The following is a 26,019-nucleotide window of genomic DNA, read 5'->3' on the forward strand; positions in this document are numbered from 1 at the left end:
GGAGAACTGGTATTTCCAAAAGCATGGGGGGTGCACATGCATATACGCACGCACGCACCCTATATAAAACACGGAGTGCGTGTGTCGATATGCACATATAGAAATAACCTATCCCCACTGCCAGCAATACTCGGGCACGTCCCTCCCGCGCGCGGGCCCTCAGAGGAAGCGGTGGCGCGCGGGGCCGCCGCGGGCACGCGCACTACCCGGCATGCAGCGGGCGCGGGGCTCGCAGGAAGATGGCGGCGCCGCTGGAGGAGTACGAGAAGGAGGCGGGCTGCGTCCCCATCCTGCACCCGGAGGTGCGAGCGGCCCGCCCGGAGGGAGCGGGGCGCGGGAGCCGGGCTCGGTGCGCGGCCGGGACGGCGTCCCGCCGTGGGGGCGGTGGGGAGCGGGCCTCGGCGGGCGAACGGGCGGGCGGGCGGGCGGGGTGCACGAAGGGCGGGAGGTGCGCCGCCGCCCCCCGCCGCCGGCCTGGGTGTGTGCGCGGCGGCGGGCCGGGCCGGGCCGGGCCGGGAGGCGGGTGCGGGTGGCGGGGAGAGGTCCGCTGGCAGCCCTCCGTGCACCCGGGGCGGGCGGCGAGGCAGCGGCGGGGGCAGAGGCGCCCCGGGTGGTGCCGCGACACCGGCCCCTGAGCGGCAGCGCTCGGGGCTCAGCGCCCGCCCCGGCCCGGTTGCCTGGGGGAAAGCGGCTCGGAGGAATGTGTTTCCCCTTGGGTTTGGATGGCACTGGTGTGCAGCTCACGCTCAGCTCGGGGCTGGCCCCATCCAGCCCAGCGCTCCCCGTGTGGCGTGAAAGCAAGCGGTCTGTTTTTTCCAGTGTCTTGACGATGGGAGAAATGTTTACAGGTAACATGTAGAGGTCGTTTCGTGCCATTCGTTTGCCCTTCTGTTGGGCCGCCCACCGTCAGCAGCATGTTGTATTCTTGAGGACTAGTATGATTGTTTTGAAATGCATTTTAAATAGCTTAGAAAAGCTTTTACATATGGACTTGTCACCTGATACGTTAAGGACTGTAAGAATTGATTTTTCAGCCTACAAAACAGATAAGTGCATATGTCAGGCTCCAGTTTTTGATAAACAGATGGTATCTGTTCCTTAAACAGTATCTTAAAAGTCTGTTAGCTTAACTGATGACTGAAAAGGGTCTGTAGGCCTCTATATTCTAGGTCGTATGCCTTACCTACTCTACCTCTCTAAACTGTGCTCAAGACTTTAGAATAGACCAGTCTTTTCTGAAAGGTCATTAGATAACAATAAACCCCAGGTAAGTTTATTGATATTTTTCTGAGTTTTTGGGGTTTTTTTTATTGTTTTGGGGGTTTGTTTTTTGTTCGGTTTTTTTTTGTTTGTTTGTTTTGGTTTTGGTTTTTTTTGGGGGGGGGGGATTTATTTTATATGTGTGTAGACTGTTGCTATATGTTTTTTCAGCCTAACTGGAGTCGGACTAAGTGCAGTACCCTCAGTAGCAGTGTCTCATGATTTTTCAGAAGTGACACAAGTTTTCAATAGTGATCCAAACTGTAGGATATCGATGTTCTTTGAAAGAAAGTGTTCTTAACTTGTGGAAACTTTAGATAGGCAATTTAATACTAGGAAATGGAATGATAAGCATTTACAGCATGTCAGAAGTCCATTGTGTTTTAAAGATTGAAGACTAGTGTTTGTTAACTTTGTGTAACTACTGCATAAGTAACAAAAATCTCTCCATTTAAATTGGTAGTCTAGCTAGTTAGTCTGGTAGAATTTTATACTGTTCCTTTGATCCATAAAGTTGAATGTGTGCACAAAAGATGGGAAATGAAGTTAATATATATTGTGTGCTATAGCATCAACTGGAATCTTTTAATATGCAATAAATATTGCTAGTTTGGAGGGAGTTTTATTAGATTTTTCCAGAAATGCTGAGGGTCTGGCTAGATCTTACTCACAAGATAGTGTCTGCATGGATTTCAGTGAGTGTTTCCTTATTCCCTAAAGTCTTTGTACAGATAAGCTTTAAAAAAAAAAGGATGTTTTTCATATTGGTGGTGAGACAGATTGGCTGTTAGCAGGCGCTCCAGGCTGTCTTAAAAGCTTAAGAGTTGTGTGCCATAGCAGAGCTGTATTGTGACAGACTTGCCCACTGAACAATGCAGTGCATCTGAGTTCAGTTGTTTTTGAGGGTCAGGGGCCTAAATACATGGTGATTTCCACTTTTTAAGAAAATACCACTATGTCCTTATGTAAGTAGTGATATTGGAGCATCTAATCAGTTTCAATATTTGCATACATTTAAAACTGATGGTTTTTATAGGAGCTGTCAAAATCTTAATTATTTTTTTGTTTCATGGTGGTGCTGTTGTTTGTTTTTGGTTATCTCTTTAAGGTATGTTTTGTATGCTTTTTATGAGACTTCTGCTTCTTACTATCTTTTTGTATTGACCAATTTGGATTGCTTTCAAATTAGTTGAAGTTTTTGGGGTTGGTTTGTTTGTTTTTGTTTTTGTTTTTTTTTTAAGGTATATATTTGTTTTTATCTGGTCTCTAAGGCTTTGCATTTTGCCATGAAATAATATGAATACAATATTAATGTTGTAGGAAAGAGGTTATAAGGAATAGTGAAACACTAGTTAAATACATGTCATGAAGGGCTCAGTTTAAAGTGATTCAGTGATTTCAGTAAGAAGAGGTAGAAACTGATGGAAATATGAATGCTTTAGGAAATGTATGGTGGGAGTGCTATTTGTGTGGTACCTTGCTGACTGAGTTTTTGGGCCTCCCTTGCTCCCTCCCTCATGAATGGAAGCTGAACTTAAGTAATAGACTTTTCTTTCCAATGATATTTATTCTGCTTTATGACAAGTTCAGTTTAGCATGACAGTATAGATCCCACTTTTGTAGCTGTAAGATTGCTAGTAGAACTACAAAGTTTCTGAAAATAATTTTAGTGGTGAAGTACAACAAATAATATTAATTGCACATGTGATACTTGTAGAATGATCTTATCGTATGTGAAAAATGCCTGGAGAACTGCTGGCTAACTGATACATCTTGGAAATAGTTGTTAGGATTATTGCTGAATTTCCTTGTTACTGGAGGTCTTGGAGGAGTTAGTCTTTTTTTTTTTTAATGATTTGGGTGTAATATCAAAATTGTCAATAATAAAGCTTGCAGACAAACAAGATGGTTGGGTGGTAAGCAGGGAGGATGGAACTGTACAAAACCATCTAGAATTCACATGAAATTATGCTGGTAAAGCAAGGCATACCTTCCTTATTGCAGCTATATTCAAAGTAGCGCACTGAAGGTAAGGAGCATATGCATGGGATTGTATCCCAAAAGTTATTGACTGATAGGATACAAACATAAACAAGCAGTTCAGCAGAAGTTCTCAATATAATGCGTTGTTTAAAAATGTATAAGAACAAGGAGATGATTTTTGCCTGAATATGTGGTAATGCTAATGATGTTTTGTCTTTTGAAGTTATTTTTAAATAGTGTATGGGAAAGAATTAAAAATTATTTAAATTAATGCCTTATAGTAAAAGGCCTGCAAAAACCCTGTTCACATTATCTGAAAAAGTAGGAGGTATCTTCCCCCCCCCCCCCCCCCCCATGTGAATATTTTCTTACTGAAATCCAGTGCTTTATTCAATTTATGCTTGACAAGGTTCAGTGACTGGAAAGTGAAGTTGAACGGGATCAAGTTGAAAAGCACAAGTGGTAAATGCTGAGGATATGTAATCATGGTAATGAAGGAGGTAGGCCAGTGGTGGATTATCCAGCTGTTGATGTTTTCAGCTGCAATTCAGCAATCTTTCTGTAGACCAAATGCAAGTCTTTTAATTCCACAAATGGATAACTGAGTGGTGTGTCAAATATGTGAATGTAGAGGAGTGTAGACTGTATTGGAGTGACTCTGATTCATGTACATGAATTCTTTAGCAGGACTGGGAAGTGCATGGTCGACCAAAAGGAGCCCTATGGGTGTAGGTCTCAGAGTGGACATGGCATTGGTTAACCTGCAGTGTGGTATGGTAGTTCCATTATGGGGGATGCAGAGCACCCTGCAGTGGCAGAGTAACACTGGGCTAAGTGGTCCCTGCTGGTTTGTTTCCTTCTCACAGTGTTCATGTTTCTGATCGTGACAGAATAGCAAGCTCTGCTTTCTTTATACAGAGTTGCCCTGGTATAGGAATGCTTCTCATACTGATTATGTTGTCCTCTGATTAAATTATTTTGATAGGCCAACATTTAATGACTTTAAATTCCTCGGATCTTCTAAATAAAAGTGAATTCCTGACTATTCTGTGGTAGATGATGATAGGTTTGGTTGTTTTATTCTGAAATTCAAGGGGCAGGGAAGGAGAAGAATCTTAGAAAATGGATTTTGCTTGTAATGCTCGTTTGTATTTGAAAAATATTCTAGATGTGTGCCTAGTATGGCTCTAACTGCCAAAGGTATTGCAGCTGTTGAGAGCTGCATCTCTTCATAAATGGTAAGAATTATTACTGGGGAGGAGGATCTGGATTGTTACTTCAGTGTAGTGCATTTAGCATTGTCAGGTGGTGTGGGATATATTTGAGAAAGATGGAGGTTACTGTTTATTACTGACATCTCTTGGCATTTAAAAAATCTTGTCCAAGAAGAATCTTCCTGCAAAGTTGAAAAGCAATTTTAATGGTTATAGGCTTTGTTTGACAGGAATTTTTCCAGATGGAAGCCATCATTCTTATCTCTGTTCCTCTCCTTGTGGTTCAATTATACTAGGAAGTTAGAAGCATATATACTTGTATTCCTTGATGGTGGTTTGAAGAAAACAAGTAAACCTACTGTAAATGTCTTTGCTCTAGCTTTTTCTGTTTAAAATTTCAGTGAAAGGCCTGACTTTACCATCCAGCTCTATTCTCTGTGTAGTTCTGTAGATATCATTGGGGTTGTACTGGAGTGCAGATTGTTCTTAGTTGCCCTGTACAGATACAGGACTTAGTTTATTGTTTAATCTGAAGACTAGTCTTGCATTTGTGGGCTTATTCAAAGATCGGGTGTCTGATCTTATATTATACTGCTTAGAAAGGACAACAGAACTGTGAAGTCTCAGATAAATTAGCATACTTGATATAGAAGGTTGAGCCTTGCTTTGTGTATCTTGGGTAGCTTTAGAGGTTGAGGATGGAGAGGACTGCAGATCTAATCCAACTTTATATCACAGGCTGAAGTTTTTTAAACTAATTCTTTTTACTGCCAGAGTACTAATTATAAAGTAAAAAAGAAAATCCTATGGTAATAGGTCATATTGCATAACTGGGGAAGTTGCCCTCAAATTTAGTTAGTCTGTTTAAGACTTAAACATGTTTCTAGTCTGAATTTAATTTATTTCTATTCATTACATCTGGTGAGATATCTATCCAAATATAGGTCTCGTGTATCTATTTAATATGCTGATGATTATCAGATCCCTACACTACTGTTATGGGATGCATTCCTCCTGACCCTTTTGAGTTTTCTGTTTATTCTTTCATTCTGTGTTTTGGTGGCTTTGCTCTCAGTGCAGTAGCTATGAAGGGAACTTGGGAGCAGAGCACTATTCTGGCAGTCACTCAGCTGTGGCAGTTAACACCCTCTGGAGGACCCATCCCTGGGAATTCTTCAGGGCCAGGCTGGATGAGGCTCTGAACTCTAGTGACAGGTATCTTTTCCCACAGCAGAGGGGTTGGAACTAGATTGGCTTCAAGGTCCTTTCCAACCAAGGCCGTCCTATGATTCCTGCTCATTGCTCCCCATACGTATATTTGTACTGGTTTTATTGGGAGCTGTCTCACCCTGGAAACTTGTACTCAGATAATGACTATCACTTCGACGTAGTTTCTCAGATAGATCTTTATTTTAGATCGGACTTTGCTTTTGTTGATATTTAAAAAACCCTAATTTCACCTGTCCCAACGTTCCCCAGGTTGTATCAGAAAGAGAGTATTAGTTATTGCCCTTTTTCTCTCTCCACGAACTCCCTGCCCTTCCCTCCCAGTAGGAATTCTCTCTGTTGTTTACTTCTAGGATGCAGACAATGGTAAAAGAGGGTGGGTCAAGATAGAGCCTCTGAAGGATGCTTAGTGTTATCATATTGACACTTCTCAGGGGGTTTCAAATGGGAGCTACTGAAAAAAAACAATACGGGGGTTTTTTTGGAGCATATTCCTTAACTAGGAGAGTATGTATAATAGTCACAGAGCAAATCATAAGAATAAAGATTGCTCACCTGTGGTTTTTTAATACATGCAGGACAGACCACATTAACTTCCATTGTATTCTAGTTTCTTAATCAGACAGTACTAACCCCAACACTTTGGACATTAACTGTGTTTGACCATTGCTACTAATTTATCAAATGAAAGTGACAAGTTTAATTTCCTGTGAAGCCATGGTACTAGTCTTTGCTAGTCTGTTATATTGTTAGTATTTGCTTTTGTGTCAGTTTTATATCAAAACCTAGAAAAGGAAGCAGTAACTTTAAATGGCAGCAATTTGTAACCCATGTCATCTTGTATCCAGACTGCAAGAGTATCTGCTGGCTTAATGAATAGCAATATTTACATCTTTTGGACTATATGGTTGACCCAAACAACCTGTATTTTACAGAAGTTTAATACTTGTTCTGTAGAAAGCATTTTATTGGGGCAATTTAAATTTTCTGGCCAGACTTTATTCTGCACTTACTGAACATTTTCAAATTTTGTGGGTTTGTGTTTTTACTGACAGTTCTATCATTCTTTGTAATCTTGACAGCTTTTGTTAATTTATTTTATTGCTAGGATGGTGCCTGCCCTTCTAGGGATAGGGAGGTATTGTATCCTTTTGCTAGCATTTTATTTTTTTGTATTTTTCTAATTGTCATGATTATTGCCAATGCTTCACTTGCCATTCTTACGAGATTTTTTAAATATAGTTGTTTTGTTATAGTTGCATTTGAAACGGTGCATTTTTTCACCATCTGGTCTTTTTGTCAATGATAAAACTGTGGCTTCTTGGGCATCTGGTAAAACACTTAAACTAGTTTTCAACTATTTACAATTTCTGTTCTGGATTTCTTCTGATTTGGGCAGTAATTTATTTTAAAGTTAAAAATTTGTTTTGCGACATCCTTTAATTTATTAATTTATCTCTTAATGCATAAGAGATAAATGTCTGGTTTTACCCAAATTTGTGTTGATTCAGTTTGCCTTTACTTATTAATCACAGGCCTTATTTCTCTCAGATTTCATAGAAGATTCATCTTTCAACAGTGCTTGTTTCACTGTGTTTGCCTGTTTGCTTAGGAAAGTAATGAGTCTTTATGAATGTGGAAGAAAATTTACAGAATTAAGGAGGAAAATGTTTGTGTGCTGTTTGCTTGAAAACTGAACAACATTGCCATTGGTACTGGCAAGTTTAGATAGGAGCAGTCTCAGTAATTGGTATTTCAGCATGGACACTGTCCTCTGGCTTTTCAAAGATGGTATGAGATAAAGATTTGACTTTCATGTTATCCTTGTAGCAGAGGGAAACGCTGGGATATATTACAAATGAGACTGTGGAGCAAAGGAGAAAGCTTTTTTCTGAAGTCAAAGGGAGTCTGGCTGAATGGAATCCTTGGGTGTGTCACGCTCAGTTTGTGGTGTAATATTAGATTACAATTTGCCTTGTGCAATTTTGAAATCTAGTAATTTCTTTCTACACTTGTAGGATACCCCGAGGTATGTAGAAGTGTGTCCTTGATTCTCTCTGTAAGGGAGGAGGTACCAAAAGTGGAGGGTAGTGGGCATGTTGTGGTCAGAGCTTGGAAAGATGCTTAAGATCAGGAGAAGGTGATTCAAGAAGGAGGGAGCGCAGTAGTAAGAGAGGGAGGACATTAGAACAGGCTCTGAGAACACTTGCATTGCTGGCTCTGAAGGATGTAATTTTTATGATTGAGTTTAAACTGATCTCAAGCTATAGTGGAGCCCAGACACAGCTCCTCACCCTTCTTGGGGTGAGCTCTTGCAATTGTGTGGCCAGTAGGTGACTTGGGGTGGTAGATGCTTGGTGAGTCTGTTACCTAATCTGACACCTTTACTGTGCTCTTGTGAGAAAGCAGAGGAGGAAATTGAGAAGGTGCAGCCAGGACCAGGAGTGTGGTCACCTGCCTGATTCCAGGTCACTTTTAGCTTGTCTTAAGCTGATGGTGATTTAGGTGCTTCCAGCTACACTCCTATGCCAGTGATGCTTGTCTGCTCCCAGAATGAGCTAGTTCAGGGAAGTAATCAGTAGAAAATGCATCCAGTAAAAAACCCACTGTGAGTAACCTTCTGCCAAGTTCACTAAGCCTACTCATGGGCACGTCAAGTGCACTAAAGCACTCACAGAAGGTGGATGGTGAGCCGGCAGTCCTGGTTTGAAAAGTGAGGAATTGGAGAGGATGGGACCCTTCTGCAGTGTTAGACCATGTATTCACTGAGCTGTCTCATTTGCTGCAGGAGATTGTCTATTAGCATGACTAGAAACAGCTTTGGTGCACTTCCTAGTTGTGGTGGGTTAACCAGCTGGTTATTGAAAGTGGGAATGACAGTTTGCTCTGTTGGCTATTGATGTCAGGCTCCATTGGCTGCTAAAAAGCTGAGATGGGAATGGTGAATAGATTTTTTTTTTTTTTTTTTTTTTTAATGGCTTGAACACAACTTGTACTAACTTTTTCTCTCCAAGGAGAGAAGAACATCTGTAGCTAGGCTGACTGCTCGTTCTGTTGTGGGCACTTGCTGGTGATCTAATTCTTGATTGATGGAAAAGCTATTTGCCTTCAAAAAAGACTTTTAAGAATATCCTTTTCTGTGTATTTTAAAAAGAGGACTGTTTTTTTTCCAAGTAGCTAAGTAACAGTATTGAGTTAGACACATACTTGGGTGCATTTTTGAAGTTTAATACTTTAAAAGAGTGAAATATGTAAATGGTTTTACATTAATCTCATGACTGACTCTTAATGCTAGATCTTTCAGGGATTTTTTTTTAGGTTGATGGCTCTGTTAACTTGTGTATTGTGAGACCCAGATCTGTGTAAATCACTTGGAAAAAGAATAGTTCTGTTTTTGCCAAAGACCTGAGATTTTTGGCTGAGAACATAATGCAATGCTCCTTGAAAAGAAAGCCAGAAATCTACTTGTACATGTTAATGTAAGTTGCTGACTAAACAAAAGCTTTATAGTGAGCTTTACACCACAGCACTTTAAACTTTTAATTTTTTTAACCTTTACAAATGCTAGTCAATGTAGCTCTGTTAAATAGCACTTTTGATGCTGTGTGTGCAAATACAAAGCCTCTTGAAAAGCGTATTTGTGAAGCTATCTTTCTAAAGTATAACTGTTTCATTTAGGAGCATCTTCAAGGAAATGGCTAGAAAACAGTTGACTGGTTGTGGGTGCTTATTTTGAAGAAACAAAACTTACCATTATCAGCTGTGCTTTAAATCACATGAGCTCTGACCTCTACCCAGTGGTTGGATTAAGGGCTCTAGTTGAGCATCTCTAACTCGTTATGTAAAAAATCAGATCTATGTTGGAGAGTATGCAGGATTATGCTCTCAGTGTGATGCCTGACTTGCATGTGGGTGGAAATCTGTAGCAGCAAAAGGGACTGATTTATGGTGTTTGAGGTGAGGCTTTCCTCAATCGTATTTCACCACTTTTTAAAGAAAACACTGTCAATTTAAACTACAGATTGATTAAAAAGAGATTGAGTATGAGGCACAGATTTATTTACCTTGTTTATGTATTCTATAATTAGCTTCTCTAGGGATTTTCATAAATGCATCTTCTAGTGCATCGAGAAACTGTGCAATTAGACCAAAATTGTAGGAGGTAAACTGAACAGACTTCACAAAATGCAGTAAAATGTAAAAAGTAATGGAAAACACTAACAGATATGCCATTGAATAGAAGCTTATTTTATCATGTCATACTCATTTTGTGTAATTTAGTGCTATAATAGGAGCAGGGAGTATCCTGATGTTAATGGTTAAGGAGTAACCATTAAGGCAAGTCTGATAGTATCTATTTGCAAACCAAACACCAGGGGTTTTTTTAAATGCATATTTTGATCAGCTAAAAAAATAAGTGGTATGGCACGTGCTTATTTTTTCCCCTCCCATAGAGAATGTAGTCTGGTTTAGGTGGAAATTTTCTGGCATGGGTTAGCTAAACTGAATAGGTGTATGAATCATCCTGGTCCAGACAATCTAGCAGCTCATAGCTGCTGAACTCTCTGGCTCCTCAAAGTTATCAACCTACATAGCCCTAGAGAATTCTTAACTTTCTGGCCTAGGTGTTTGTGTGAGTAGGTGAAGGATCAGACTGTCCCCACTTGATGACAGTCAACAACTAGATTAACTGTAGCTGTAGTAAATGTTGGGAGAAACTGGTTTCTACAGAAGTAAAAGCTACTCTTCTTATGCCTGTAAAACTAACAAATTTTATCCTCTGTTTCTGTGACTTTGTGAATTGCACAGTTAGCTAAAGAGGTAGGGGAAGGAGAGTTACCATTAACTTTGGAAGAGGCTCTTTCATTAAAAAAACTAAAATACTAGCAGTATCTTCCTTGTTGTTGCTTGTGTTTGATAGATTTGCTTGTGTTTATTTTGGGAGCATTTTTCTATTAATATTAGTTTGTAAGTGACTGACTAGTCTTTGTGTATATAAATGAATGTGGGTGTTTATAATATGCAAATAACTATATATAAATTTGTTCGAGATTCTTGCACCTTTTTAAAAGTCGGAGGAAAATTGGGAGAGCAAACTATAAAGCACTATATTATAGTAAATTAAAAACAGGGAAACTGAACACCCAAATATGGGGGAAGGAATTCTTTAATAATAACTTCCAGTAGTGCCTGCTAAATGTAACACACATACATGAGGATTATTATTTTGCTTCACTGAAACAGTTGCAGTTGCTTCCAATTTTATGATGATTCTCTGACTGCAGCCAGATATGGAGTGTAGTCATCAATTAAAAAAGAAATTATTTTGTTTCTCTTAAGAAATAGGTGCAATAGTATAGAATATTTTATGAAAGGTAATACTTCTATTTCTAAGCTTTTATTTTAAAATCTGTTAGTATTTTCTCTTTAAGTCTCAATGATCTTGGTCACCATTCAGAATTTGAGTGTCTGATTTTGATCATGGTATTATTTCCTTGCAGCAACATTGCATAATGTTGAAGGAAAAGCATACCTAGCCATCTGTTAATGCCTACCAGAGCCATGTGTGGCAGCTGTGAGCAGCAGTTCTTTCCTCCCTTCCTTATGTCCAAGCAGGCGTACTGACCTGTTCATATCCTCCTGCTATATTTAATTGTGAATTATGAAATTGCTATCTCAGAATAATTCAGTCTTGGTCACCTTATTCTTTCATGCATAACTGCTTATTTTTTCTGTAAATACTGTTCTAAGAATCTTTAAGCTTTTTTCATTTAGGCTTTTTAATTGGAAAATATTAAAAGCTTTGAGTACTGAGGGGAAATGAGCATAACTTTATTATGGGTTTGCTTGTGAGGAGGACTGATTGGAAATGCCAATATTACCTGAGCTTCCTAGAATAAACAGCTTTCCCCTCTCCTCTCTGTTGTTCTTTGTGCTTTTTCCTTTGGAGTTGTATTCTGTATTTTGAATTATCTTCTCTCTCCCCATCTTGCTGTTTTCCGGAGGAGGTTTGCTTTTTTTTGTATTGTTTCTTTTTCTTACCAAAACATGTCTTTTTTGTTGTTGTTTTTAAAGCATTATTCTCTTTTGTGTTTTTTTTCTACACTGCATTACTTGTGCATCTGTGCAAGCAGTCTGCACATTTTCTGACTAATGAGTAATGACAAAATAGTCACAGATGCATATGAGTGATTAGGGCCTTAAAAGGATAGTTACAGAAGTGGGAAGCTCATCTAGAAGAAGTGATCCTTGGTAGGAATGGGGGAAGCAAATAGCACTCTTACAGATGAGCAAAATTTTTCTTTCTTGTAACCTTCCATACCAGCCAACTCTAGCAATTTCTAAGCATAATGATTTTCTTCAAGGTATCAGCTCAACTTCTTGGTTATTTAAAAGCCGAAGTGTGTTGTTCGTGATTATTTGTCCAAATTAACGATTAGCAGGTGCAAGAATGTTCCTGCTACCTTCTGTTGGCTTGCTTTCCCTCTGTCAGTGGCTCTGGAGCCTTTGTTTTCACAGAAGAAACAGATTTAGCCTTCTGTCCTACTAAAAGATTGAGTTTTATCTGTTTCTTGTTGACCCCACCCCCCTGTAATGAGTGGGTTGTGGTGTAACCACAGCTCCACCTACCAAAGCTGGCTTGAGTTAGGCAGCAGGAGCATGGAACCACAAGCAGTGGGGAAGAGTGGGCAGAGGAATGACCTTTCTCTTTTAGCAAAGGTAACGGTGTTGGCTCAAGTCCTGCTTGAAAATGGCTCCTTGAAACAGGATGAAACAACTAGAAATCTAGTGTTTGCAACTTGCCCATTTTAGATCAGCGACATCAGGCCTCTACCCTGCTACCTTCTTATTGGTTTTCCTGACTCAGCTGGGGAAGAGCCATTGTCACTAAAGATAAAGACAGCAAAAAACAAATGCACTTAGGTTTCAATTAACTTCTCATCTTTTAATTGGTTGTTAAGGTTTTTTGACAGTGAATCATCATTGAAAAATTAAGTTTTCCTGGAATAAATATTTTCATCAAAAAAGGGAAAACATGTTAACACTTGGGAAATGTTGAAGCCATTTGTGAATGCAGTTTATACTCTAGGCTCAAAATGTTACGTTGCTACTTTATTATCAATCTGTCATATCATATGTTTAAAAATCACAGTAGTTTCAAGAATTTAAAGTATATTCCTAAAATTTGTGTGAGAGTATATGAATTTCGGGGGGGTTCATTCTTTTAAGTGGGAACTTAAAAGCCTATACTCAAAATTTTTCACTTTTTAATGCTTATTTTTGTGCCTCTAATAATGGAAGGCAGGTAATCTAGGTCATTGTAGAATTTAAAAGTTGAGCTTTCTCTTCTGTCCAGCAAGATGGAGGAAGTAGTCTCTATTTTGTTACTAATTTTTCGTTAACTCTGAAAGGCGATACTGTGTAAATGTCCTAGATGTGATTTCTTTCTAGTTTAGCTGCTGATACAAAATGACCCACGCTGGGCGAATTCCCCCAGGTGTAGCCCCACTGCTGGGTCCTGCTGGGGCTGAGCGGGCAGTGTGATACCTGGGCACAGGGAGCTTTGTTCAGGCAGCCTGCTGTCCAGTTAGAGAGGTGACTGGGTGTGTTACAGCACTATCTGATGGTTGTGCCTGCTGAAACCATTGTCTGTGATAGCAATGCATATAAAAAGAGGTTGTGTTTAATACCGACAGGTTTTTAAATGGCAGTCTTTTCAATTGCTGTGCTGAAAGTTTAGAAATGGGAAGTGTGCCCCCTTGAGCAGATACCTGGTTTGCATTCACTCATTGCAGGTCTAAGGGTCAACTGACAGCCTGAAGTAGAAGTTCTCCTGTTATTGGTGACTTGCCCAATTAGTGGTGTAAACCTGTGTTTCGTTGTCTTAGGATTAGTCTTCTGTTATTTCTTTCTAAATTATTCTTTGTAGAATAATTAGGAAAAACTGTTCTTCTGCATTTATATTCCAGTGCCCTAGCCCTGCATGGGAATTTCAGAGCCCTGAAACAATTATCTTCAGTTCCTAGTTGCTACCTTGCTTCCTTCATTTTTGCCTTGTCAGCCAAGCATAGTGTGTTAATAGCATTATTTGCACTGACTTGGTCCAAATCACCTATCACCAGGTGAATCAGTTGTGATTCACAAAATCCAGGTTTTCTTCTAATTCCTGATAGCTTTTTGGCTTAGGAACCCAGAGGTTACTCTGCAAATTACAGCCATAAACCAGGCAGTCATAATGCCGGGTAAGAGTTAACTCCATAGAATGGCATTTGAAGTAGCCAGCATGTTACTATGAGCCAGCATTCAGCAGTCAAGTTGCATAGATAATAATGAGTAAAAGTCTTGAGTCTAAGATTGGGAATCTGTGTCCATGCTGTAGAGAATTGACTATATTGGCTGAGAATTCAGATTTTTATATGCTTTGCTGTGATTTACTGTTAAAGATTTACTTCCGAAATGAGCAGTGTCTGTGTTTTCTTCTCAGGCTCATCTCAGATAATATTTTTTTCTGCAGTTTACACTGTGGTATAGAAGTACGATTTTGGAGGCTGTGATGTTCGTAAAACTTGGGGGATTTTTAGGAATTGCTTCAATTATTTCTAAACATAGAATATGAACTCAGCTCTCTCTATAAATTATCTATCTTTGGTTTATCGAGTAGCTGGGGAAGAAGGAGGTTTGGTTAAGTTCTTGCCTTTTTCAGATACAAAGAAAAGCTATGTTTCTGAATTGTGAAAGGATTGGTTGTCACAAACGATTTAGATGACAGCAGATGCCCTGTTACATTTTTAGGTTGTCTGTCCTGTGGAGATGGAACAGAGCAATCTTCCTGCTGGGCTGGCAATGCTTAATTGGTTCATCTAGATAATTTTTCAGGCTAGGGAAGAAAAATTAAGTGCTGCAGAATAACATTGTGGAAAAGAAAAAAAAAATATAATCTGCTGATCACTTAGGTACTGTGTGAAATGGAAAAAATAGGTTTTTTGAAGAAAACTCATGCAGAAGTCTGTTTAGAAAATGAAGACTTGCTGAACTAGTCATCAGTATTAACTGTGTTCTGGTTTTAAAGCTCTTAGTACTTCAGTTTCTTAAAAGTTTTTTGTAGTGTATAGATTTTCATAATTTTTCCAACTATATAAATTACTATATTAATTTAGTGCAACAAAATGTACTTAATGCATTAGAAATTCTTACTTGAATTTGTTTTCCTCCTGTCTGGAATAGGTGTATTGTACGTAATGAATACAAACATGCTCAACTGAAGTTACTCAGTTTTTAAGTAAGTAAATACCAAGAGTTTTCAGATTTGCAACTTGATATTTTGCTCTGAAGTTGTAACTGATAGCCAGAGGTTTTAGACTTCAACCTAAGTGGTACTTCAGCATGTTGAAGTTTAAAAATACTTAAAATGTGCATTTCAGACTTTTTTTTAGCCTCTCTGAAAGAGATAATGTATGTAATAATGTTAAAGTAGAAATAGTTATTTTAAAATAGCAGCCAAGGTGAGTAACATCTAAGGGTTACAGGGCAGTTCACTTAAAGTCCTGTCCATTCAATGGAGAGCTGGTTAATGCCCCAGGAAGCAAGAAAACACTTTGGCTCACTAGCCACAGCTGGGCACAGTGAGAAGTTATTTCTCATTGTGCCAGACATCTTCTTTTGCAGAAATTACTGCCCAGCTGAGAGAACTTGAGAAATAGGGGGGCCTGCTCCTGCTGGCAATTGGAACTCCCTCTAGCTGTAATACATCTCTTGGTCAGTGGAGCTAACAGGGCAACATACATCTTTAGAGAGAGAGAGTAGTGGAGATTTGTGACTATGAATCCCTGTGAAGGTTAGGCACACTACATTGTCAATGTCTTGACTAATTTATCTTTATTTTTTTAAAAAAATTAAAATCTGTGAAGTATAATAATGAATTAGCTGATTGCTCATTTCAGTAACTAAGTGGAAGTTGGAGTTGTTTTAATTAAACACCTTTCATGAGGTGTTTAAGAGTTCTTCCAAGTTTAGATTAAAGATAATTCTTCTCGTGACAGTGTATGTTGGGGTAAATGGTTAGTAAACATTTTAGTGAAATCAACTGAAATGCGTTTTTAGAATTTGCAGAGAGCTTGCTCCTTTTTTTTGTTTGTTTTGGTTTTTTTGTTTGTTTTGTTTTAGGTTTTTTTTTGGTTGTTTTTTTTTTTTTTGTTGTTTGTTTTTTGTTTTTTTTTCTTGTTCCCCCCATGTTGCAGTTATCGTGATTTATGTAGCTATGCTGAATTGCATGGCTGGTGCACAGAGGCAGTCAGCTATAGCATCTGCAGCACTTAGAAAATTGTCCAGAAGATGTGCAAAATTAATTGTTCAATTTCAGCTTGCTGAGCTTTCATGTGTTTGTAAAGAAAAATGGTGTGTTGCTGCCCTAGTGATATGTTAATATAGTGTTTGAATATAGAATCCACCAAGGGAAGCACTGAGCCTGGAAGTGTTTCCTTTCATCAACAGAATTAAGTCAGGGAGCTGTATCTGCCAAAGAACATGTCATGATCATGCCATTTACTTTTGAAACCCACAGCTTAAACATCCACAGATAACCTCTGCTATTAGAAATGCAACATTTATTTGTAGTAACAGAGAGAAACTTTGTCAGTTTATGGCAAAGAGCTTTTCTACCTATGTTATATTGCCTTTATAAAAGCAGAGTAAAGCAAACCAAAAAATAAAAGCCCAAACTCAGTACTACATAAAGAAATTTGTTCTTAGTTTTTGTTAGCCTTCTGTAAAAATGCAAGTAGGAATAAAGTGTAGGATTTATCAGAATCCTATGAATCCTGTGGTTGCAAGTCATGTTTTTTGTAAGGTGCTTGAAAAGTATACTGGGAAATATGGTGGCCTGCTTACTAAAATGTAGAACTGTACCACTCTTATATTTACATGGCTTTGCAGTGCATTGAACTGTGTAGTGGTTTCAGTTTTGCTTATAAAACTAATTGTTTTTTCTCAGAAACTTTCTGATTTGGGTGTTCTAAAAGCAGGTTTATCTTTCTTAGGAAATAAAACCTCAAAGCCATTACAACCATGGATACAGTGAATCTCTTGGACGGAAAAGCCACATTGATGATTACAGCACCTGGGACATTGTCAAAGCCACACAGTAAGTTTATTTTTGAATGTTAGATTTGTCTGTGCATCAGTTAGAAACAGTAAAACAGGTTATTTGTGTAAAGTGGAAGATAAACTGTGTTTTTCAATTCATTAGTGGAAGATTTCAGATACAACCTCTACAAAATTAACTGTTATGACATATTTATGATCATGGTATAAGAAATATGGGAGGGATTGTGGTAAGTTGTAAATATAGGTGGTTGCTGGACAGATTGTTGGAAAAGAGAATGGTACTGATGTTTATTTTCCAGGTGATGATAGGTAAATTTATATGCCAACATAAGGCTTTGATCAAAGGCTTTGATTGATTTCTAGGTTAGAAAGAATGTGACTCTAACTTCCATTATCTTTGATTCTACAGAATCAGTCTCAGTCCTACTATGAAACTAAGTTTAGTACTGGAGGACTGTAGGAGTAAACTGAGTAGGGATTTAATTGCTCTTCTTTATGCAGATGTATTATACAAATTTGTTTGTTCCACAGTCCTCTAGCCGACACTGATTTACAAGACTTTTGAGAAAGTTGTGATGACACTATTTTTTAGTTTGCTAGTGTTTGTCATTCAGAAACCATCACCACCATCACTTTTCTTCAACGAGCTGAGATAGTTCTTAAAGATATTTATTTTTATTATTGTATTGTTAATCTGAACTCTTAAACCATTATGTATCTTGCAGAGCTATTTGACTTTTTCTTCTTACAAGAAGATTGTTCATGCATTTTTTCTTGCAAAAAACCCCTGCCTAAACTAAAAGCAACATTGCAGCTCTTCATGTGACACAGGCCCAGTTTAAGCATAGGCAATATGTACTTTCCTTCACTTTTTGTTTTTGAGCAGTAAGGAGTTTAGCTTCCTGAAACAGATGTCTGACTCTGCTGTTGTTGCTCTAAATACTTAATAGCAGTACTGCAACCTATGATACTCACATTAGGGTATTTTTAGAAATTAAAATATTGGCACAGTATAAAACTAGATGCTTCTTATAAAAGTACAGAAGCATATTTGACAGCAAAAGTGGTTTTACAAGTTACCTATTTCTGTTCTATGCTCACTGCATTTTTGAAAACCTAAAATATCTTTGTCCCTCTTAACCCTCAGATTTGTGTTGATCTGTGCTTTCAGCTGAGTTGTTACACTTCTTTTCTGGTTTCTTCATACAAGAACCAACAGCTCAGAGTTGACATCTCACCACAAGGACTGCAGTTTAATATTGTGTTGTAAACCTAATGGTCATTATTGCAGGGAAGGGGGACTGTCAACATGATCAAGTTACGGTAGCCAGACAGCACTTCCCTGACTAGAAGGAGAATTCACAGAATCACAGAATAAGCTAGGTTGTAAAAGACCTTTGATATCATCAAGTCCAAGCTGTGACCTGACATTACCTTATCAGCTAAACCATGGCACTGAGTGCCTAATCAAGTCTTTTTTAAACACACCTCTCCATGCAGCCCATTGCAATGCTGAACCACTTTTTCTGTGAAGAATTTTTTTCCAATATGTTGCCTAAACTGCCCCGATGCAGCTTGAGGCTGTGTCTTCTCAGACACACCTTTATTTAAGCATTTACTAAGTTTTGAAGGCCGTGTTATAAAAGATATCTGTCATAAAGGGAAAGCTCTCTGAAATTAAAGGTAGAAAAAAAAACCCAAAAAATACGACTTGCATGAAAATAATGCTGCTGCTATATTCAGTGTTCTTGAAAAGATACACTAATCTTGTTGAATGTTAATATTTGAGGACAAAATGTAGACTATAAGATCACCTATTTTTCTACATGCATGCAATAGGTTATGCTTCTATAAATGCAAACAGCTACATCATATTCATAGAAAAAGGGTATCTGCTGATTTTCCCTGACTTTGTAATTCAGTGCTAGTATACGAATGTTGTCACAAAATATTTTCTTTTAAAAAGGGCCACTCAGTCTCCTCGAACTCTTCCCCAAGCAAGTCAGTAAGTTGAAGCAAGTTCTAACAAAAAGTAATAATTACTTTCAGTCTCTTGGTTTGGGTGGGTTTTTTTTCCAAATCCAGTTTCTTTTGGAAAAAATCGGTACTGTTATTGTTCCAACATATGTGAAAGTTGAGAGCATAGTGCCTTAAACCTTAAAGATGATGGTGAGAAAAATGCAATGAAAACATTTAAAAGTCAGCTATATTTCATATATGCTGTTTGAGTTTAGAATTCTATTTTGACATGTTTTTATTAGATTACAGAGAAATCAAACAATGTTAGTAAAATACTGTGCTCAGTTTTGTTTTTCAGCAAGGAGAGGTTAGAGCTTGCAAACTCCTCACATGCTTCCATAAGTATTTGTGTGTTGCTTCATATCTTATTGAACTGCTTTCAGTGTTTTATCTTCTTAAATCTGTAGATTGGACACAAATTAACATGATCATACAGTACAAGCTACAAATATAATAACATCTTATAATCACATTAAGATTTTGTATAGAAGAAAGTGGTTTGGCTCATTGAAGAGAGTTTATTGGTATTTGTATTTTTTGTCCATTATGCTCCTTGTAAGTTCTCACAAAGACCTGGGGCCCTAGGCATATTTTGTAACAAAAATAGTCAGTCTCTGTTATTTATTTTGCAGAAACATCTGCTGGAGTAAAAATCATAGTGTTTGGTTTTGGTACCTATTCATATAAAGAAGACTTTTCACTGACTTTGTTGTAAACATGTCCAAGAGCATCTAGGTAGCTTTAAAAGTTGCACCATCTAGGCCCTTCGTATTGCAGATGTTAGAACGCGTGTGCAATTTTTTGCCATCTTATACTTGGTTATAGCAAAATTGTTTGCTTCATAGCAGGTCTCCACTGTGTTACTGAAAGCAGAGGCCACTCATCTGTATTTGAAAAACTATTTTCAGAGAAATAGTAAAAAAATCATCCATGCTTGCCTTTGGTTTTGTTCCTCTGTGATATTCAGAGTTTTCATTGGAGCTCCAGGGAGGGAATGCAGTGTTGTTTAAAAAACAAAAGACTATCACAAGTCATTTAAAAGTTAAATTTAATGATGGTATCTTGGGTACATCTGTTTCTATTGTCTGGAAGCAGTAGCCCATTGTCAGCCAAGGCAGCAGTCATAACTTTTAATATGATTTCTTGGGAAGTGTCCAGTGTTAACCTGACAAAGTTGCTGCCTTTGTTTTGTTTTAAATCTTTTAAGCTGAGAAACTGAGAAGTAGCTGAAGTTGTCAGGTAGAGAAGCATGTGATGTGCTGTCACTAGGAGAACAAAATCTGAGACACACTAATGCTTGCATTGTGTTCTTCTGTTGAGAGTGAATAGACACTTTGGCTTGTAGGGAGTTTGATCCAATTCCAGCTTTGTTGAAAGTAAGTGAAATGACCATTATGAACATGGGTATTAAACATTTATGGTATTAGTAAGTGCTTTTGTGACTCTGGAAGATTGATTTCCTTGTGCTCAAGTGTTATGATTTCATTATCACAAGATTAACTTTTCTGTTAAGTTTTATTCAGTGAGATCATTGAAAATGAAGTTGTGTGCATTATGAAATAGTGCAGTATAAAATATAAATTAGGTTGAATCTCACCAAGGAAAAAAATTGTTGGATACATGCTTTTTTCTTATCAGTCCTAGGGTAACTGATAAAAAATGGTATGTATGAAATATATTAAATTGGTAAGGGTTGGCCAAAGGAGCAGTTACTTCTGGCTCTTTTCAGCTACTCACAGGAGAAAGTGGACAGACTGTGACACAGGTACGCATCCATTATTCCTGATAAGTTGTGCTCATGGGGTTGATTATATTGCTGAAAGTGAAATGTACCTGAACCACATCAGTAATATGGCCACAAGTGTCTAGACAATTTAGGGCTTTGGAACAGTATTTAAGAGCTGAATTTCTTTTGTCTTTCAACACTGCTGTTAATAGTCTATTAAGCAGCTCTTGAGTTTAACCTTTTCTGTTGAAAAGAAAACTGTCTTACTGTTAACACAAAAACCTTGACAATGTGTAAAAGGCTTTCTTAGTTTTTACTACCATTATTCATGGGAATGAGATTTCACAGAAGAAAAAAGATCGTTTCTCTGTTAATTGTATTTCCAGTTCAGACAGCTTTGATTTGAGTTACAATGATCGCAAGATGAGGGAGTGAGCTCCTGGTTTACCTGCTCTTTGTTGGCATGGTGATGTGCTCACTGTAGAGGGATTTCTTCCTATTATTGTGGCTAAATTTAATGTTAATTGTGCTGCAAAGCTGTCAGTGTCTGTTTTCAATAGTCTGTGTTTGTAGACAGAGTAATAGAAAATGGATTACATAATTATAATGCAGAAGGCAGTAGGGTACTGTTTTTGAAAGTATTAAGGTCAGAATATGTTTAACCTGTAATGACAAATAAAATGTTACTGGTTAATTATTGAAATGGCTTAGAGACTGTGGTAGCAAAATGAGCTTGCACAATGATATTTTTGTCCTGGACTAATCCCATTTCTTTCAGAACAAGACAAGCTCAATAATATGCTTTAGTTATTCTCTGTACTGATGTTTAGAGCATCACCTTCTAGAATTCACTCTAATGCTGAATATTTGTTAGATTGATATATCAGTCTCCTGTGAGGATTTCAGTCTTACTCTCCATTACTCTTCAAGGGCATAGAGCCCTTTATAACAACATTACAAGTGTGATTATGCTGAGTGTCAGAAATAGGTGACTTCGTAATTTTCTAACCTAACAGTGTGTTGTGAACCTTTGGAGAAGGCAAGGGGAAGTCAGCTGAAGCAAATTGATGTAACAAGACTGTAGGTTGTATGTGAGAGGATGCTGCACGTCTGGGACAGAGCTGAAGAAATCATAGCTGCAGCAGATTCAGTGTTTTATTAAATTGTAGAAAGGCTGCTGTTTGCAGGAAGAGGAGCAAATTTTTGCAAATTCCTAACTTTTTTGCCAGGCAGATTTTATCTGTCAAGATCCTTAAGACCTCTTCTGACAATCTAATAAATTGAAGACTCAGAAAATTGTACCTTGTGTGCTGCATCTTTAGTAAACGGTTATGATGAGTTCAAAATACCAAATATAAATTGCTAGGAACAGACAAACTGAGGGTGACTTAAATTAAAGAATTGCTGTATACGTCATTCTCAGTATCACTTTTGGGAAGAGCTTTGTTTTCCTGTCAAGGCTGTTCTGATGTATTGCAGAATTTCATGTTCTGTTTTGTGACCATGTACTGTGACTTGCAGATTGCCTTCTAGTGGGAAGAATGGGAAGTTGTGATGCTAAGCTCAAAAGAAGGAATCCATTCCTACTATCCCTTCTTAAATCTGAAGCCATGCCAGGAGTCTTTGCCCAGGGCATCATGGTAGTGTATGGGTGAATTCTAGAAGGATGTACTTGTAAACATCAGTGGAGCATAACTGGAGCATTCTCTGGGAACTGGCAACAGCATTCTGCTTCAACAGGCAGCAGGATCACTTATCACATCTTTCCTTTGCTTTCACACCTCTTGAGCCAAGTTTTTCAGAAAGTAACATCACATTTTCTGTAAGAGTGTTTTGCTTTTAATTTTGCTTTTAATTAAATAACCTGACAAATAACCCCCCCAACCTCCTCCCCACAAAAGCCCACAAAGAATAATCACCCCTCCCCAAGACTTGGGGGAATAATTCCCTCAAGACTGGTAACCAAGTGCTTCTTGGTTAGGCCTATCTTGGCAGCATGGTCTGACAAAAAATTGGGTAGCAGTCAAAGGATACTTTCAAGGAGGTTCATGTTGTGTTGTGTAGTCATTTTGATAGGATCTCATCTTAAAACATATGTGCAGTTTGCCATAGCTGGCCAGTAGTTGATGTAGTGGTTTAACTGCTGGGCAGCTGAGCCCCTCATAGATGCTCCCTTGCTTCCCTCTGCTGGGATGGAAAAATTGACCAAAAGGCTAAAGATAAATTTTAATAGATAAAGTAAAAGCTGCACACACAAGCAAAGCAAAAAAAGGAATTCATTCACAGCTTTCCGTGGGTGGGAGGGCGTTCAGCCATGTCCATGTAATGGTTACTTGGAAGGACAAGCACCTTGACTCCAGATGTCCCTCCTTTTTCCCTCAGCTTTTATTGCTGCGCACACTGCCATGCAGTATTGGATCTCTTTGGTTAGTTGGCGTCAGCTGTCCCTGCTGCATCTCCTTTCAGCTTCTTGTGCACCCCCATTCTGGTCACTGGCAAGGCAGCATTGAGGAACAGCAAAGGTCCTGACCCCAGCACTGCTCAGCAGTAGCTAAAATACTGATGTGTTAATCAACACTGTTTTGCTTGGAAATGCTAAACGTAGCCCTATAGGAACCACTCTGAAGAAGAGCAACTTAATCCCACCTAAAACAAATACATGTAAGGGAAATCCTAATCCATTGCATGAAAGCTTTACATGATTGCCTCTTGCATTTTATAGGAAGTTAACATTATTGTATCCTTGTGTTCTTAGTATCTTTCCAATAACTTAGAATATTTTATTTTAAAATTTCCACTTTCCAGGCTGCCTTTCGACACTAATACGGCAGTGTGATACTGTATTGTAGGAAGATAATAATTTGCTGTTCTGGTTTTGGAAGTCTTTCCCTCATCTCTCCTCCTTTCTCTTGACTTCTTGTTCTTGCCTGACTTACCTTTTATAGTCCTAATCTGTTTCAGTGGCCCTTCCAGCTGATATAAAAAGTCAGGGATGGTATGGTGTGTGTTAAGCCAATTGAACAGGCACTCATCAGGCCACACTACTAAACTAGGACTTGGTGGGTGATGTGCTTCTAGGCTGGATTGACTTAGAACCTTACCAGTTTTCTTAGCAGTTGTGTTTGTCTGAGTATGTGTATCTTGTCTAGCTGGTTGCATATTTGTAAGGGATCGTAACCCAAGCATCATCTTCCCACCTGCCCCAATGTATTAAAAAAAAAAGCTTTGTTGTCAAAATTGTTCATGGTTGCTGCTTTTTTACTCAGTCTGAAGGACCATTTTACCAGTGTGTTGCCAGTTGGTATATACTGCATGCAGTAGTCTTTGTTCTGATCTCTTGTAATGTTTGAAAAGATAATAAGTATGACAACAATTTCTGGCATTTTTTACAGTTTCTCATGCAGCTTTCCTAAGAAATTGAAAACAACACTATCTAAGTGGGCTGTTATGTCTACTACTTTTTAAATAGTGTCCAACTAAGAAGTGCTTGAAATCTGTGATAGGCTTAGGAAGCGTTCCTGAGTTTTGTTGGCTTGAATTATTTGATCATTCATTATAGGAGCACCATCCAGATTGAGGTTCCATTCAAATACGTGAAAGAAAAAGTAAGAATGGTAACTACCCTAGGAAGAAGGGCTCTGCATCAGTTATGCAAGCTGCTCAAGTTAGCCTTTTCAAAGGCTGTCTCTTCTGCAGGAAGTAGAACATAGAAGCAGCATATGAAAAGCTTAGTTAAGTCACTTTAAGAAGCTTGTAAACTTCTGTTTTAGCAGAAGTCAGATATCACATGGCGTTGCCTTGATTTCAAGGCATTCCCATGTTCTCCTTGAGATTTGAGAAATCCTATGGGATGTACAGATTTTTGAAATGTAATCTTTACTTGCTTTTCTACAGTGCATTTTTGACACTAAAAATAGGTGATAAAACAGTGTATAAACATCAAGGTGAAAATTATTTAATGTTCAAGTTACTCCATTAAATGCCTAAGTGATCTTTATGCTTCCTGATTTATTTCAACTTTCAAATATATGCAGAATTTTTTTTTTTCAAATGTAGTACATCACATTTAGTAGTTCTGTTTAATAAAACAATAAATTTTGTATTAACATACAGAATTTCAAAGTGTCCTAAAAAAGAAAATTATACTAACTTGTGTCAGAAAGATCACTGTTTATTGTCTTGAGAGGAATTGGAAATACTTGAGCTGCTAGTGTTTGTAATTGGCTTGATCATCTTATCTTCTGAATTTTAGGAAGATACTGTCAAATCAGCTAATTTTTATTTGGTCTTCAAGAGCTGGAAAGGAAGGAGAACCAAAGTGGGAGAAACAAATATAGTGGAGTCCCTGGGAAGTGAACAGATACTTAAATTTAGTATACTACTGGTATATGTTTTGCCTTGCTCTGCAGTACAGTTTTCTTTGGAGAAAAGTTTTCTGTAATATCTTGATTTGATTAATGTAACTTTTGCCAATGGAAGCTTCTTGTTGCAAGACATCTATAATCATATAGAAAAGAAAGTAAAGTTTCTTTTCTTTTCTGTTGAAGATTTTGTATTGTGACCAAAAGTGTGGTGTTTGCTGAATGCATTTTAATCTAAGGTAAGTATTTTGACAAATGCTTGTTTTATTCTTCAAGATATGGAATATACGAACGATGTAGAGAGTTGGTGGAAGCTGGTTATGATGTTCGACAACCAGACAAAGAAAACGTAACGCTTCTCCACTGGGCTGCAATCAACAACAGGATAGATCTGGTGAAGTATGTATTACTCTTTAAGCTAAGCAAAAATTAATTATGTTCTTAAAAATGTTGGCTTCTTTTTTTAAGACAACTGAATTTCTTTGCATCTAATGTGTGCAATTTGTCCTTTTTCCTTGACAGTATGTCAAAGCTCTTGTCCATTAACACATCGCTACCACTATGACATACAGCATTGCATTTTCTTCTATTCTTCTGCTACTTACTAGGGTGCATGTAACTACTGATGTATCTAATTGTATCTAAAATTCCCTTCTCTTGATGCAGTTCTTGCACTTCAGATTCCTCTGTCTTTAGAAGAACTTGATTTATTTTTGTTTATATCACTCACTTTGTGTGTTCTCTCACTCTGTTTTTGCAAGGCACTAGTTATTTTTATTTTCACAGAATTAAATTATGTAATGTTTTCTCTTTTTGTTCAAGCCTATCACATCTTTCCTCAAGCATTCTCCATTTCCCCATTATGTGCAGTCAATAGTTGCATTAAATATGTTGGCTATTAAGCTTGGCACTACAGAGATGAAGTTTGTCTACTGTTGTGATACTAGATCTCAGTGTCTTGCTTTAGTGGGTGTTAGGAAGTTCACTATGTAAGTTCTTTGCAGTGAAGTAGCTTAGCAGCTTGTCAGGAGTGCAGGCTTGGATTTAGGCTTCTCTTATTTTTAGTATTTATTCATCCAGTCTTTTTGAGACATGAGGTTCAGTGTAGATAAGGGTGAAACCCATC

At 38.0% G+C, this 26,019-nt stretch overlaps 1 protein-coding gene across 1 annotated transcript in view; it reads left to right on the top strand.

Annotated features, from left to right (window-relative positions):
- The first annotated feature begins 239 nt into the window (after positions 1-239).
- Positions 240-26,019, top strand: part of ZDHHC17 (zinc finger DHHC-type palmitoyltransferase 17) — a 65,973-nt gene continuing 40,193 nt past the window's right edge. Inside the window, exons 1-3 of the mRNA XM_062492047.1 lie at positions 240-302; positions 16,721-16,824; positions 25,170-25,292. Coding sequence (XP_062348031.1) covers positions 240-302; positions 16,721-16,824; positions 25,170-25,292 — 290 coding nt within the window. The remainder of the gene's footprint in view (positions 303-16,720; positions 16,825-25,169; positions 25,293-26,019) is intronic.

This window comes from Cinclus cinclus, chromosome 4, assembly GCF_963662255.1.
Source record: "Cinclus cinclus chromosome 4, bCinCin1.1, whole genome shotgun sequence".
Classification (NCBI taxonomy): domain Eukaryota; kingdom Metazoa; phylum Chordata; class Aves; order Passeriformes; family Cinclidae; genus Cinclus; species Cinclus cinclus.